The following is a 16,438-nucleotide window of genomic DNA, read 5'->3' as shown; positions in this document are numbered from 1 at the left end:
GTCCAGCCCAGATCCAAAGGTCAATTTCACCCCTGACTGGAGGGAAGGTTAATGGGATTGAACATGACCCTTCCCAATTAGCAACGACATCTGCTAACCCAGCAGAGGCAAAAGAGAGGGTTCAGACATTAGTCATGGGAGCAGTAGGGGGAGTGAACACCACGGAAGAGGGGGGTGGTAGACCCCTTCCATATGAGGAACCATGCATGTCTGAACCTGCAAATATTTCATTAACTGATGTGTGGAGGGCAGTAACTAACATGGACAGGAGACTAATCCAGTCCATGAATCAAGCCACCATCTTTGCAGCAGATACTAAGACTGCCCTGGAGGATCATGAAAAGAGACTAAAAGATCTAGAGGCGACCAATGTGGCTAATGCCACACAAGTTTCCTCAATGCAAGCGTCAGGATCAGCCTTCATAAAAGATACGTTAATAATATATAAGCAGTTAGAGAATATAGACAATGTTTTGAGAAAAAAGAATCTTCGAATATTGAATTTTCCTATTACTAGACTTTTGTCGGCTCATGAATTATTTAAGAAATACTCAAAAGAAATTTTGGGTATTTCGGAAGATATAATAATTTCTAACTTGTATTATGTATCTAATATAACAAAAACCTTGGCAAAAAATAATGGAGATATGGATATTCTCCAGTCTGAAAGCCCTAATTTAACATCTTTTTTAGAGGCGTCAGTGGATAATATCCAGATAAGATCAACATTGGTAGTGGTGTTTGCTCTGGAGAGTCAGAAAAATCTGGTTCTCCAGAAATATTTTTTGAATAAAAGTTTTGCGTTTTGTGGACAAATTGTGCAAATGTTTCCAGACGTGTCGAGAGCTACTCAGCACAGAAGGAAACAATTTTTGTTAATGAAACAAAGGGTATTGGCCTTAGGGGCTACCTTTTATCTTAAATATCCATGTAAATGTATGATTTCTTTTCAAAAAAATAAGTTTGTTTTCACTGACCCAGGACACTTAGAAGTTTTTCTTCAGGATAAAGGTGGTTAAAAGGGTTACTACCCCAGTTGGAGAAAGAGTTTGGTAAAAAAGAAAAAGTCTCTCTTGATTTATGTTTCATAATTACCTTGTTTTTTTTAGACATAAATAGGCTCCCCCATTGATTATGGGGTCTGTATGTGAATTTACAGAATAATGTTTTCTTGAGGTTGTAGTTAAAATTTTGACTTTTGCTGTAAATCCATATTTTCTTTTCTTATTTTACTTGAATGTACTTAAGAAATACTAATAAACTATAAAAAAAAAATAAAAAAATATCAAATTCACAACAATTTAAGAAATCTTATAAAACTCATCTATTTCAAATTGCCTTCAACATTCCAGTAACAGAACACACATAAATCCATATTTCTCACTATCTTTTGTTACCCTCGCCCCCCCCCCCCCCCATCCAAAAGCAATTTCTCCATGCTTTGGCACTTGATTTCTTAGATTAACTTATTTTATTATATGACTGTTTTAATTTTTTAATGCTTTGATTTGGTTATATTAGTTTTTTTTATTTCTGTGGTTTAAGAATTATGTCCTTGAAAGATCACCATTGTACAGAAAATACTTATTTTCCTGGTCTATATTCACATTTGGCATCTATTTTAGGATTGTTGTAAGGATCTGTCTGTCTCTCCCTGGCAGATGGATATTCTGACTATTTCAATTTTTTCAGAAAGGATTGAGTAACAGGCTTGCTCTTAATTCCTTAAAGGACCAGGTAATGGCAATTTCTTGTTACAGAGGTCAGATTCAGGGTGTATTGGTAGCCTCCTATCCCATCCCATCCCATCCCAGCCTCCCATCCCATCCACCATTTATCTATTAGTGTTCCACAGGGCTCTGCTTTTTTGGCTCTACTTTTCAACATATACCTTGCACCAATCAGTATGATTCCTGCAAATCTCTACGCTGGTTATCAGATATATGCAGATGATCTTTAATTCTTCATTTGTGCATGTCTGAGCTGGCCTGAGATGGTCAAAATGATTCAGATCTTTGTCCACTATTAAACAGTTGTTATAGCATAATAAATTGGCTTTAAATGTTGCAAAATCATAATTCACCATTATTTATCGTCATATTTACAACCCTTTTCCAACATTTTTAATAACCATTGAGGGTATTGCGTTCTCTATCCTTCCTCAGGTCGAGAGTCTTGGGATATGGGTTGATTCACACTTATGGTTTTGCCATCAGATAAAATTTGTAACTGAGGCAGGATTTTTCAAATTACATGTTCTTCATGGATTGAAACCCCTGTTGGAACCAAATGACTTTAGGACAGTAGTCCAGGCCTCTATTGCAGTGCTTTTGGACTATTGCAATGCGCTCTATGTTGGGGTGGCTGGGAATAAACTGAGGGCATTGCAGATTCTGCAAATGCAGCTGCTTGCTTGGTATCTGGGACGAGTAGACATGATCTTATTACTTCAGCCCTGATGGACCTACACTGGCTGATTGTGCACCATCGGATCAGCTTTAAACATTGCAATGATATTTGACAAATTATTAAAGTTGCACTCGCTTCCTTAGGCGAATGCCATGCTGTGAGTCTATAATCTGACAAGAACACTTAGGTCAACTCAGAGAGCCCTCTTTGACAGCCTTTCAGTAAGACAGGCCTGGCTGGCTGAAATCAGAGAGACTGCCTTTTCGGTGACAGCCCCCAGCATTTGGAGCTGTCTTCCAGAGGCACTGTGTTTAACAGAGGATTCAAAGGCTTTTAAATCAATTTTAAAAACTCATCTTTTCAAACAAGCCTTTGAATAAGTACTTTAGCAGAGATTTTTTTTTTTTTTTTTATAATTTATATTTTATTAAATTATAACATTTTTCCACAAATGCAATAATCAAGAAAAGTAAGGAAACTAAAATATCATATTAAGCATTACACAATGTCGTTATTATAACAATCCTAGTCCACTTCAAGGGTGGGAAGGAGAGGGTCCTGACTGCCTTGCATTGTCATTAATACTTTATACAATCCTAACTCCTTAACTGAACTTCTTCTTTCTGAGATTTATCCTTTAAGAATCGCTCCAAGTGGGTGGGGTCAGTGAAAATAAACTTATTATTTTGGAAGGTTATTAGACATTTACACGGGAATTTTAGGAAATAACTGGCTCCAAGATCAAGAGCCTGTTTCCTTAAGTTAAGAAATTGTTTCCTACGTGCTTGTGTGGCACGCGAAACATCTGGAAAGATTTGGACTTTATGTCCACAAAAATTGAAATCTTTAACTTGAAAATACTTAGAAAAGAATCTGTCTTTATCCTTCCTTAAAGAAAAAGAAACCAACAAAGTGGCTCTGGTATGAATATTGTCCATGGAATCCTCCAAAAAAGTGGAGATTCCAGGACTATTCAAAGTGTCCAACCCCCCCCTCTTGTACTTGGGTAATCTTTCTTGAAGGTAAATAATATAACCTAGATGAAGTTGGTATTTTATCGGTCTCAAAGGATAAAATCTCATTCCCTGTACGTACTAGGATCAGTCCAGACCGTGGGTTATGTCCCCCGTCCAGCAGATGGAGTCAGAGCAAACTTCCAGGGGTGCTGACATATAAGCCTGTGCACCCCCTAGGGATCCTCAGTATCTCTCTGACTCCAGCAGATGTGAGTGGGGGAACCTTTGCTTCCCCAGTGTGTGGCCTTTGCTACATTCCTTACTCTCTCCTATTTCTTCTTTGACTGGATCAAGCGGACCTGGGCTGCTAAATTTATCAAATAGAAAAAAAAAAAAAAAAAGGGAAATTTTTTCCTATCACTTCAGGGAGCCTGGAGCCCTGCCCGGGCCTCCCTGTCCTAGTCAGCTTGCCAGCGGGACTGGGTATGTTTTCTTGCCTACCTGTTTCTCTCTCTTCTCCTCCCATCCGGCGGTGAGTTTGTGTGACATTTTTCTTTTTTACAGGATCGCCGTCGGACGGCTTAGGTGGATGCTGGTGGGGCCAGCCTCTCCCCTCCGGCGCGCCGCGATTCGCACTCCCTCCCCCTCGGCCCCGCGACGTTTCATTCCCCGGGGCCGCGGCAGCAGGGAAGTCTCATTCCCCTGCTGCTCCTACGGGGAGGGTGCCGGGTTGAGCCTGGGCGGACGAGCTCGCTCCTCCCGCGGCGCGCAGTGCTCAGCTCCGGCCTAGGGGCGGTCGCTGAGGGGAATCTTCGTTCCGGCCGCGCGCCATGCAGCGCTCTAAGGCGTCTCCCGGCCCCGACCCGGGGCAGGGCGGATCGCGAGACGGGTCCTCCGGGGCTGGCCTCCCCGGGGGAGAGACCGGATCAGCTTCCCCGACTTTTTCGCCGGCAAGCTCCGATCGCCGCGGCTCCAGGGGAAAGGCCCCACCCCCTTCTTTGGCGGGAGCGGCGGCCATCTTAGAGCTGGAGAGCGCGGCTGATTCGGAGGCGGAGGAGTCCTCACATGGTTTTTCGCCGCGTTTCAGGCCGATACCAGCGCCATCGTCCCCCTCCATCGCTGCGGGCCCCTCCACGGACCTCTCGCTCGCAGTCCCTCCACCGGCAGGGGGGTTTACGGCGGACTTTGTCCTTTTGATGCACCAGGCGTACCTCCAAAGCCTGCAGCCGGCGGGGGGATCCCCAGGGGGTGCTCCAGCGAACCCCACGCCCGCGAAGATTCCCCGACTTATGGGGGGGGGGGGCCAATCCAGCGCCATCTGGGGGTGGCCATAAGACGCTCCTGGCTCTTCCACCCAGTGGAGTGGATCCACCGCAGGACCCTGGGAACGATCCGGCCGCCACGGCTGACGATGACTCGCTCCTGGCAGCGCACCTGGAGTGTGACGACCCACGGGTGCTCCGGATCTTCCGTAAGGAGGAGCTGTCGGACCTCATCCCACACGTCCTCCAGGAATTGGATCTCGATCCGCCCGTCGAACCGCCGGGGCCTCCAGCCCCCTCCGTAGCCTCCGCTAGCTCAAAAGGGGACCCGGTCCTGGCGGGCTTACGTCCTCTGGCGCGAACGTTCCCGATTCATGAGTCGTTCCTCCATCTTTTAGTGCGGGAGTGGGACACGCCGGAGGCCTCCCTCAGAGTGGGCAGAGCGATGGACAAACTCTACCCTCTTCCCGGCGACTTCTTGGAGCTGCTTAAAGTACCCAAGGTCGACTCGGCAGTCTCTGCCGTCACGAAGAGGACCACAATTCCCGTGACAGGGGGAACGGCCCTCCGGGATGTACAGGACAGAAAGCTGGAAGTCTGCCTCAAAAAGATTTTCGAGGTCTCGGCGCTGGGGGTCCGTGCTGCCATCTGTGGCTCCCTTACCCAGCGAGCCGGGCTTCGGTGGGTGCAGCAGCTCCTGACTTCACAGCAACTACCACCGGAAGAAGCGGCGCAAGCGGACCGGCTGGAGGCCGTCATTGCCTACGGGGCTGATGCCCTCCACGATTTACTGCGAGTCCTGGCAAGGACCATGGTTTCGGCTGTTTCCGCCAGGCGCCTGCTGTGGCTTCGTAATTGGGCGGCGGACGCTTCGTCCAAATCCAGCCTAGGCTCTCTACCTTTCAAGGGTAGGTTCCTCTTCGGTGAGGATCTTGACCAGATCATCAAATCCCTGGGGGAAAATTCCGTACACAGGTTGCCCGAGGACCGCCAGCGGTCGTATCGTCCGTCTACTTCCTTCTCCAGGAATCGGTCCCGCTCTCAACGGCGATTTCGGGGTTCCAGGTCTCAGGGGCCGAGAAATCCCTCGAACAGGTCTCAGTCATGGACTCGGTCCTTTCGGGGCCGCAGACCACCCAGGGACTCCTCGGCTCCGGGCCCCTCCGGCAAGTCTACCCAATGATGTCAGGCCGGCTCACTCCCCCCTCCCGAGGATCGGAGGACGACTAGCCTGGTTTTACGAGGAGTGGGCCAACATCACCACGGACCAATGGGTCCTAGACATTCTAAGGCAAGGCTACGCTTTGGATTTGCGGTATCCCCCCAAAGAAAGATTCGTCTTCTCACCCTGCGGGGCGAGTCACAAGCGTGTGGGAGTACAAAGCACACTGCACCGTCTCCTAGCCCTGGGGGCCATCTCACCCGTCCCCTCCGGAGAAGTGGGCTCGGGTCATTATTCCATTTACTTCGTGGTGCCCAAGAAAGATGGATCCTTTCGTCCCATCTTAGACCTCAAGGAAGTCAACAAGGCCCTCCGGATACCCCGGTTCCGTATGGAAACTCTTCGGTCTGTCATCGCGGCGGTTCATCAGGGGGAGTTTCTGGCCTCCCTGGATCTGACGGAGGCTTACTTACACATTCCGATCCACCCGGTCCATCACCGGCTCCTCCGCTTCAAGATACTGGATCAACACTTCCAGTTCCAGGCCCTCCCTTTCGGGTTGGCAACGGCGCCCAGGACGTTCACCAAGATAATGGTGGTTGTGGCGGCCGCGCTCCGAAGGGAGGGGATTTTAGTACATCCATACCTGGACGACTGGCTCATCCGAGCGAAGACCTTCTCTCAAGGGCAGTAAGCAGTCGACAGGGTGGTCGGCTTTCTTCAGTCTCTCGGCTGGGTAGTCAACTTCGGCAAGAGCAGTCTCCTTCCGTCGCAGCAGTTGGACTTCCTGGGCGCGCGCTTCGACACCGCTCAAGGCAAGGTCTTCTTGCGGCCGGACAAGGCCCAGATGCTCAGAGAGCAAATTTGCAACTTTGCCGCTCTCCCAGTTCCAACAGCGAGGGATTATCTGCAGATCCTGGGATCGATGGCTTTCGCCATCAACCTAGTGCCGTGGGCCTTTGCACACCTGAGGCCCCTACAGATGGCGTTACTCTCGCGGTGGAAACCGGTCTCGCAAGACTATCAGGCGATACTACCCCTTCCGCCGGCGGCCAGACTCAGCCTTCGTTGGTGGCTGGACCCCAGGAACTTGGCACAGGGGTGCCCCCTGGAGTCGCCGGAGTGGATCGTGGTCACTACCGATGCCAGTTTGACCGGCTGGGGGGCCGTGTGTCTCCGAAGCTCGGCCCAGGGGCAGTGGACACAGGAACAGAAGGCCTGGTCGATCAACCGCCTGGAGACCAGGGCAGTCCGGTTGGCTCGCATTCAATTCCTGCCCCTCATCCGACAGCGGGCGGTCCGCGTTCTCTCGGACAATGCGACCACGGTAGCCTACATCAACCGTCAGGGAGGCACCAAGAGCCCGGGTGTGGCCGTCGAAGCGGCCCGTCTCATGGCCTGGGCGGAGCAGTTCCTCGACCGCCTAGCGGCCTCCCACATCGCAGGTGTGGACAATATTCAGGCGGACTACCTGAGTCGGCAGACGCTGGACCCAGGGGAATGGGCTCTCTCCGACGAGGCCATGTCGCTCATCACTCGGCGCTGGGGAACGCCCGCCATGGATCTCATGGCGACGGCTTGCAATACAAAGGCCCCGCGGTTCTACAGTCGCAGAAGGGACCACGGGGCGGAAGGAGTGGACGCCCTGGTTCTACCTTGGCCCCCTCGTCTTCGGCTGTACGTCTTTCCTCCGTGGCCTCTGGTGGGCAAGGTGGTGCGGAAGATAGAGGATCATCCAGGGCAGGTCATCCTGGTGGCGCCAGAGTGGCCGCGGCGTCCGTGGTTTGCGGATCTACTCAACTTGGTAGTGGACGGACCTCTACGATTGTCACATCTCCCGCGGCTGCTCCATCAGGGTCCGGTATTTTCGGACCAGGCGGAACACTTTTGTCTCGCGGCTTGGCTTTTGAGAGGCAGAGTCTCCTGCGCAAAGGATACACAGTAACCGTGGTAGACACGCTGCTCAAGGCACGTAAGACCTCCACTTCAGTCGCCTATGTACGGGTCTGGAAGGTGTTTGAGATCTGGTGTGCCGGGCACGGAGCATCCGCGACCACACCTTCGCTCCGTCAGGTCCTAGCCTTCCTCCAGGAGGGCTTGGAGAAGGGCCTCTCCTACAACTCCCTGCGTGTGCAAGTCTCGGCTCTAGCCTCTCTGGCTCGTACCATGGGGCAACCTGACCTTTCGTCTCATCCGGACGTCTCGCGCTTCCTCAAGGGAGTCAAACACCTGCGGCCGCCGGTGCGGCATCCCTATCCTTCCTGGAATCTCAACCTGGTTCTCCGCCTCCTTGGACAGGCTCCCTACGAACCACTGCGGCTGGCCTCCCTCAAAGATGTCACACTTAAGACGGTGTTCCTGGTCGCCATAGCCTCGGCGAGACGCATCTCCGAGCTTCAGGCGCTCTCGTGCCGGGAACCGTTTCTACGCTTCACGGATTCGGGAGTTTCTATTCGTACGGTGCCTTCGTTCCTACCTAAAGTGGTGTCGTCCTTCCACTTGAACCAGTGGGTGGAGTTGCCGGCCTTCCCGTCGGATGCGCCTCAGGCCCTCCGGCGCCTCGATGTGAAGCGCTCTCTGCTGCACTACTTGGAAGTGACCAATGAATTCCGGGCTTCCGACCATCTCTTTGTGCTTTGGTCCGGCAATAAGAAAGGACGGCAAGCGTCTAAGACGACTATCGCACGTTGGCTCAAGGATGCGGTTTCCTCGGCCTACATCGGTGCCGGGAAGGCGCCCCCGGAGGGAGTCCGGGCTCATTCGTTGCGTGCCCTGGCCACGTCCCGGGCAGAGTCTCAACATGTTCCCATTCAGGAAATCTGTCGCGCGGCGACATGGAAGTCGCTGCATACCTTCTCGAAGCATTACCGGTTGCATCTACCGGTAGGTGATTCGGGTTCCTTTGGAGACAGGGTTCTTCGAGCAGGGTCTTCAGGGACCCACCCGGTTTAGGGAAGCTTTGGTACATCCCACGGTCTGGACTGATCCTAGTACGTACAGGGAAAAGAAAATTATTCCTTACCTGCTAATTTTCGTTCCTGTAGTACTTAGGATCAGTCCAGCCGCCCGCCCGGGGTTGCTAAGTGCTGGTCAGACGCCTGCTCGTGTACGTTTTTTTACCCTCTGTCTCTCATATGTCTACATCCTGATGTTTGTGTTGTTACTTAGTTCTTTCACAGTTCGCATTGCAAGTTGCATTGGTTATTTCTGTTCTGTGGTTACAATTTGTTTGGCGCTTGATCCTTCCTACTTTCCTGTCCAGTATTTCTGGCTCTGGGCTTTGATATTCTCGATACTGAGGATCCCTAGGGGGTGCACAGGCTTATATGTCAGCACCCCTGGAAGTTTGCTCTGACTCCATCTGCTGGACGGGGGACATAACCCACGGTCTGGACTGATCCTAAGTACTACAGGAACGAAAATTAGCAGGTAAGGAATAATTTTCTTGTAACATATTTGTTAAATAATTCAACAGCTGACAATAATCTGGTCTTTGGGAAGTTTAATATTCTTAAATTGAACGACCTTAACTCGTTCTCTAGTAACTCAATCTGATTATGCAGCATTAAATTATCTTTTATAAATGAGGTATTGGTGGTATAAATAGTATTTACTTGAGGGCTTAGCGTCTCAACCACCTGTTCTACTCTACTTACTCTACTATCAATATCTTCAAACTTTGCCCTTACTTGAAGAGAGAATTCATGTGCTTGTATTACAGATTTAGTTAATTTTTTATCTATTTTTGCTGACAATTTCCAAACATCAGCAAGAGTAACATTCTCTGGTTCTACATTACCTTCATCAACCTCATCAGTTAAATCTGGCAATATCATGGAACAGGGAACTAGATTGTTACTAGCTACATCTTTTCTCCTTTCTAAATTGCTAATAAGCAGCCTATTTCCTTCAGTGGCAGCCCCTTCTGAAAAACCCAGGGGAAGTCCCTGGGTTTTTCAGAAGGGGCTGTGCTCGAGTTTTTCAGAAGGAGTACTCGAGGATTTTTGGCTGTTAAGATTTCACCATTACCTTCTCTTAAAGGTTGTAAGGGGGGTTGACCTGACCTGGGGCTTAAGGTAACCCCTAAAAGGGAGTTACCTTCTATCTCGCCCCTCGCACTGGACTCAGCCATATGAATAATATGGTTGTCCATGGGTCCTTTCCTTGACACGGGAGTTGTTGGTGAAGAGGTCCAGTTTTTGGATTTACGCTTCCTCCCCATAGTAAACTTCCAAAGGAAAAAATTTACCAGGGGCGCGCCCCTTTGGCGCGCGGCTTCGGCTGCGTGCCGCAGGTCCCTTCTTTTATAGTGTTCCGGGGTACCTGGATGTGATGTCACCAGGGGGCGTGTTCTTAGGCCGCGCCCCCCTTCCTCCCTCGACGAGGAGTTAGCGTCTTTTTTTTACTCTTGGTAAATAGCACTCGCCTCGGGGTCCCAGCTGCAGTCAGCTCGGCTCTCCTTCCCCCCTTTAACAGAGATTTATATGAAAGTTTATTTGCCTTAGGATCATGAATTTTTCTCTTTATTTTATTGTCTGAAATTCTTTGTTTTAATTATGTATGTTAGCTGCAAATCACTTAGGTATCTGTAAGCAATCGATAAATACAATAAATGTATTTTATTTTTTCTTTGTGGAGTTAAATGTATTTGTCTTCTACTGGTTTCTCAGTGGGAACTTAATGTGGTTCTTAAGGCTGTGAGGGGCCCCCATTTGAGCCAGTTAAACAGATTTCCTAGAATAATCTCTTGTTGAAGGTGTTTTTGGAGGCAGTTTGCTCCATAAGACATGTTTCAGAGCTGCAAACCATTTCTTGCAGAGACACTTATCTTCTGTTTTCATAAGAACATAAGAAGTTGCCATACTGGGTCAGACAGAGGGTTCATCAAGCCCAGCATCCTGTTTACAACAGTGGCCAATCCAGGTTACAAGTACATTAAGTAGATCCTATGCTACTAATGTCAGTAATAGCAGTGGTTATTCCCTAACGGGCCGATTCAGTAAAAACGTGGGAGAGCGGACGAACGCCTGCTCTCCCGGCGCACGCACCGGCCACTTGGCGGTGCGCGCGATTCAGTATGCAAATTAGGTGGTGCGGTAGAAACGGGCAAAAGGAGGCATTAGGGACACTAGCGTGTCCCTAGCACCTCCTTTTGACCCAGAGCGGCGGCTGTTAGCGGGTTTGACAGCCGACGCTCAATTTTGCTGGCGTCGGTTCTCGAGCCCGCTGACAGCCACGGGCTCGGAAACCGGACACCGGCAAAATTGAGTGTCCGGTTTTCGGCCCGACAGCCGCCGGCCCAATTTACATTTTTTTTCTTTTTCTTTTTACTTTTTACACCCTTCGGGACCTCCGACTTATATCGCTATGATATTAAGTCGGAGGGTGCACAGAAAAGCAGTTTTTACTGCTTTTCTGTGCACTTTCCCGGTGCCGGCAGAAACTAGCGCCTACCTTTGGGTAGGCACTAACTTCTTAGAGTAAAATGTGCGGCTTGGCTGCACATTTTACTTACTGTATCCCGCGTGCATACCTAATAGGGCCATCAACATGCATTTGCATGTTGAGGGCGCTATTAGGTGCTGCGGGTTAGACGCGCGTTTTCCGCCCCTTACTGAATAAGGGGTAAGGGGAAAATGCGCGTCCAAGGGCGCACTGTACTGTATCGGCCTGTAAGACAGCATGATTAATAGCAGTTAATGGACTTCTCCTCTAGGAACTTATCCAAACCTTTTTAAAACCCAGCTACACTAACTGCATTAACCACATCCTCTGGCAACAAATTCCAGAGCTTAATTATTTGTTGAGTGAAAAAGAATTTTCTCCAATTTGTTTTAAATGTGCTACTTGCTAACTCCATGGAGTGCCCTCTAGTCCTTCTATTATCTGAAAGAGTAAATAACCGATTCACATTTATCTGTTCTAGACCTCTCATGATTTTAAACACCTCTATCATATCCCCCCTCAGCCATCTCTTTTCCAAGCTGAACAGTCCTAACTTCTTTAGCCTTTCCTCATAGATGAGCTGTTCCATCCCCTTTATCATTTTGGTCACCCTTCTCTGTACCTTCTCCAGGACAACTATAACTTTTTTGAGATGCGACGACCAGAATTGTACATAGTACTCAAGGTGCGGTCTCACCATGGAGCGATACAGAGGCATTATGACATTTTCCATTTTATTCACCATTCCCTTCCTAATAATTCCTAACATTCAGGCCGATGCAATAAAACGTGCGGGAGAGCTGGCGCTCCGAGGCGAGTGCCTGCTCTCCCGACGCGCGCACAGGCACCTCTCCTGGGCGCATGATTTTGTATTTAAATTAGGGCCTGCGCTAATAAGGAGGCGCTAGGGACACTAGCGCATCCCTAGCGGCTGTCAGTGGGTCCGTCAACCGATGCTTAATTTTACCAGCGTCATTTCTTGAACCCGCTGACAGCCACGGGTTCAGAAAACAGACGCTGGCAGATTTTTTATTTTTAGTGCCTCTGACTTAATATCGCTATGATATTAAGTCAGAGAGTGTACAGAAATGCAGTTCTTTCTGCTTTTTTCTACACTTTCCCGGTGCTTTCTATGTTAACACCAGCCCTTGCGCAGGCGTTAATATCTGAGAGTAAAATGTGCGGCTTGGCCGCACATTTTACTTTCAGTATTCTGGGGTAATAACTGATAGGCTCATCTCATGGATGTTGATGAGCCTATTAGTTTCGGGGTGGTTGGCCGTGCGTTTTCCACGCGCTATTACCCCTTACAGCGCACCATTCTGTATTGGCCTGATTCTGTTTACTTTTTTGATTGCCGCAGCACAATGAGCCAGTGATTTCAAGGTATTATCCACTATGATGCCTAGATCTTTTTCCTGGGTGGTAGCTCCTAATATGGAACCTAACATCGTGCAACTACAGCATGGGTTATTTTTCCCTATATGCATCACCGTGCACTTGTCCAGTCTTCTAGTCTCGCAAGGTCCTCCTGCACTTTATCACAGTCGCTTGTGATTTAACTACTCTGTAAATTTGATTACCTCACTTGTCATATTCCTTTCTAGATCATTTATAAATATAATTGAAAAGCACTGGTCCAAGTACAGATCCCTGAGGCACTCCAGCATCCAGTCCTAGTGATTTGCTATACTTTATTTTGTCATTCTGGCCTACTACATCTGTCATTTTGGCCTACTACATCTTCCAGGTTCAGTTCATCTGACTCATCACCTGCATAGGAGGCTTATGAATAAAATGAGAAGCTTGGGAGTGAGCGCCAAGGTAGTGGTGTGGATTACAAACTGGTTGACCAATAGGAGACAGTGTGTAATGGTAAATGGAACCTACTCTGAAGAGAGAACAGTGTTAAGTAGAGTTCCACAGGGATCATTATTAAGATTGTTCTGTTCAATATCTTTGTAAGCGACATTGCGAAGAGTTAGAAGGTAAAGTTTGTGTATTTGCAGATGATACTATGATCTACATGTTGCGAGCGTGGAGGCGCGATCGCTTACTCAAGGGAGATAGTGAGCCCTTGGATCACGGCACGGCTCAGGGAGGAGCCCCAAGACACACCGTGGGAGGTGAGTGAGTACAGGCACAGGCGGAGCAGGAACTAGGCTGGACTGAAGAAAAGGCAAGGAACATCTGGAATTGGAACAAGGCAGGCTCAGCCCTCCACTTGACCTTCACGCACCAATGAGACCCAGCAACGCAATGCTGGTCTCAAGAGTAGCCCTCCAGCCACTCGGTAGCCCTTCCGGACCCGCCGCTTGGGAATGACGAGTGCATGAGGCCAGATGGAGGCTGAGGGCAGGAACAAGAGGAGACATGGAACTTGGAACTTAGAAGACTCAGACAAAGACTCAGGATACTTGGAGGACTCGGACGAAGACTGAGGATACTAGGAGGACCCGGACAAAGACTCAGGATACTTGGAGGACTCAGGATACTAGGGAGACTCAGACGAGGATTCAGGAACTTGGAAATCTCAGACAAGATTCAGGATTCGGGCATTAGTACTGGGTGAGTGCTGCATCGTAGCACGCCCTACACAGCCACTCATGGCTGGTCGTGGACCATGCTGGAAGCATAGCAGACTCCAGGCGAAGCAATGGAACTTGGAACAGGGAACATGTCGAAGATTCAGGAGAGGCCTGCATGCTGAAGCGGAGCAGATTCTGGCAGAGTCTTGGGCATGGATGGAAGCAGGCACAAGGTACTTTGAAGACCGGGACAGAATTCAGACTCAGAACTTGGCATTAAAAACAGGAGTCTTATGGAGGCTTATGCTGCAAACGTGAAGGTAGGCCTTGTGCCACGAAGCGCCCTACACAGCCCCCCATGTGCTGGTCACGGACCATGACGGTGGCACGCCAAGAAAGATGGATGAACGAGGAACCTGGAAGCATGATAAAGAGCTGGAGGCGAGGCCATCAGGACCAGGACTGGAACACGGAACATCAAGGATGTCTGCAACACGGAGCATGGAACATCAGGACGTCTTGCCGAGGAACATCAGGACTTGGAACATCAGGACTTCTGGATGAAGAACATCAGGGCAAGGAACAGGCAACAAAGAAGCTCCGACAAGGAACGAGACCAGAAACATCAGACTGAGGAGACCATGAACATGAAGAACATGGAACACGGAGCCATCTTGTCAAGAGCAGACCACGGAAGACCTTGACTGGAGAAGAGTAACATGGACGACCATTGAATCCAATTCGAAGGCGCCAAGGAAGTGAAACTGAGACCTTTTATAGGGCTGGACCAAGGAGCAAAGAGATGACATCATCTCGTGGGGCTGCGGGCTTTTCCCACCGCGGGCCCTTTAAATATCATAAAAAGGCGCGCGCCTAAAGGAGTCCAGGGAGGCAGAAGCGTCCTGCGCATGGGAGAGCAAAACTGATGGTGGCTTCTTGCCGCAAAGAGATGTCCCAGCGGTGGCACTCAGGCCACGAAGATGGAGACAGCGGCGGTGGCTTCACAAGCGCGAAGAGGAACATCGGCGGCACATGGCTGCATAGAGCAAGGCCTTGGAGATGGCGGTGTTGGCTTGGTGCAGCGGCAGGTGGAGGGCCTGCTTGCGGGATGGGCTCCGCGAGCAGGATCGTAACACTACAACAGTGTGGACATGCTTGAAGGAGTAGAGAGAATTAAGCTAATTTAAGAAAGCTAGAGTGGTCAAAGATGTAGTAGCTGGAATTCAATGCTAAGAAGTGGAGAGTCATGCATCTGGGGTGCGGTAGTCCAAAAGAGCTGTGTGTGATGGGGGTGTGAAAGATTGATGTTCACAGACCAAGAGAGGGATCTTGGGGTAATGGTGTCTGGCGATCTGAAGATGGTGAAACAATGTGACAAGGCAATAACAAAAGCGAGAAGAATGCTGGACTGCATAGAGAGTGAAATAACTAGTAAGAAAAAGGAAGTGATAATGCCCTTGTACAGGTCCTTGGTGAGGCCTCACCTGGAGTACTGTTTTCAGTGCTGGAGCCCATATCTCAAAAAGAATAGAGACAGGATAGAGGTGGTCGAGAGAAGGGCAACCAAATTATGTGGGATCAATATCAGAAGATTTTTGAGGAGAGACAATGATCTAAATATGTATAAAAATGTTGCTAGCAGTACATTTTTCTGGGTTATCATAAGACTTAGGGATAACTACACGGAAAGGCAGTTGCTATCATAAGAAGCTTGCTGGGCAGATTGGATGAACCATTTGGTCCTTTTCTGCCGTCATTACTATGTTACGTATGTTACATATGTTACTATGTATCTGCTAATAGGATGGTGATAATCCACGCGTCTAGTGTAGCAGGAAATTAACAGGTAAGACTAAATTTCCTTAATGAGAAAGAAGATTAAAATGTTAGATCAGGTAGATGATAATCTTCATTCTCGTAGGCTGGCCCTTTTGTTCATACCCCAAGTTGTTCAGTGTTATAGCTTAATAAACTGTCGCTGAATGAGCCAAGAGATTTTTTGGATGCATTAAGTAATGTAATGTAATATTTCTGCTACACTCTTCAGTGGAATAAAATAGTTTGAAAATTATCACGTTTGTTGATTTTAAGCTGATCTATTTTTATCTGCAGTAGTTTTATTCTTCATATTGGTCAGATCAGATTTGTCATTTTCCCTCCAGAACTTGTGTGTGAATGAGCTGGTGCGGCGGCTGGGTGCTGTGCAGCTGATCAATGACCGCTGTATGGAAATGCAGAAGAACAAGCATGGTATGTATGAAGCCTCTTTAACAATGGGCCTTGACTGTGCAGGAAGGAGACTGCTGTCTAGTCTTGTGCTGTTGCTTCAGTTTATACTGCTCTGTCAGTTGATAGCAGGCAGTCTGGAGATCTGGCAATGTTGAGAAGGTTGGGATCATACCCTCTTTGAATCTCAGACTGGTTTTGGCTTTGGGAAGGTGAGATTCTGGTTTGGGATGTTCCTCCACCTATTTCCCCACAAAGTATGCATTATCCCAGGACAAGCAGGATGATAGTCCTCACATATGGGTGACATCATCAGATGGAGCCCTGATACGGAAAACTTCTGTCAAAAGTTTCTAGAAACCTTTGGCTGGCACACTGAACCTACTGAGCATGCCCAGCATGCCATGATATTCTCAGCCACAGGAGTCTCCCTTCAGTCTCTGTTTTTCC

General features: G+C 48.8%; 1 protein-coding gene across 3 annotated transcripts in view; it reads left to right on the top strand.

Moving 5' to 3' along the window:
- The window catches only part of DDX11 (DEAD/H-box helicase 11), a 427,300-nt gene that overhangs the window by 121,537 nt on the left and 289,325 nt on the right, over positions 1-16,438 (top strand). For all 3 annotated transcript variants that reach the window (XM_029599951.1, XM_029599952.1, XM_029599950.1), the window contains exon 8: positions 15,925-16,012. In XM_029599951.1, the coding sequence (XP_029455811.1) occupies positions 15,925-16,012 (88 nt within the window). The remainder of the gene's footprint in view (positions 1-15,924; positions 16,013-16,438) is intronic.

Source organism: Rhinatrema bivittatum, chromosome 4, assembly GCF_901001135.1.
Source record: "Rhinatrema bivittatum chromosome 4, aRhiBiv1.1, whole genome shotgun sequence".
Taxonomy (NCBI): domain Eukaryota; kingdom Metazoa; phylum Chordata; class Amphibia; order Gymnophiona; family Rhinatrematidae; genus Rhinatrema; species Rhinatrema bivittatum.
The sequence above is the reverse complement of the archived record's forward strand: the minus strand, read 5'-3'. Positions and strand labels throughout refer to the sequence as shown.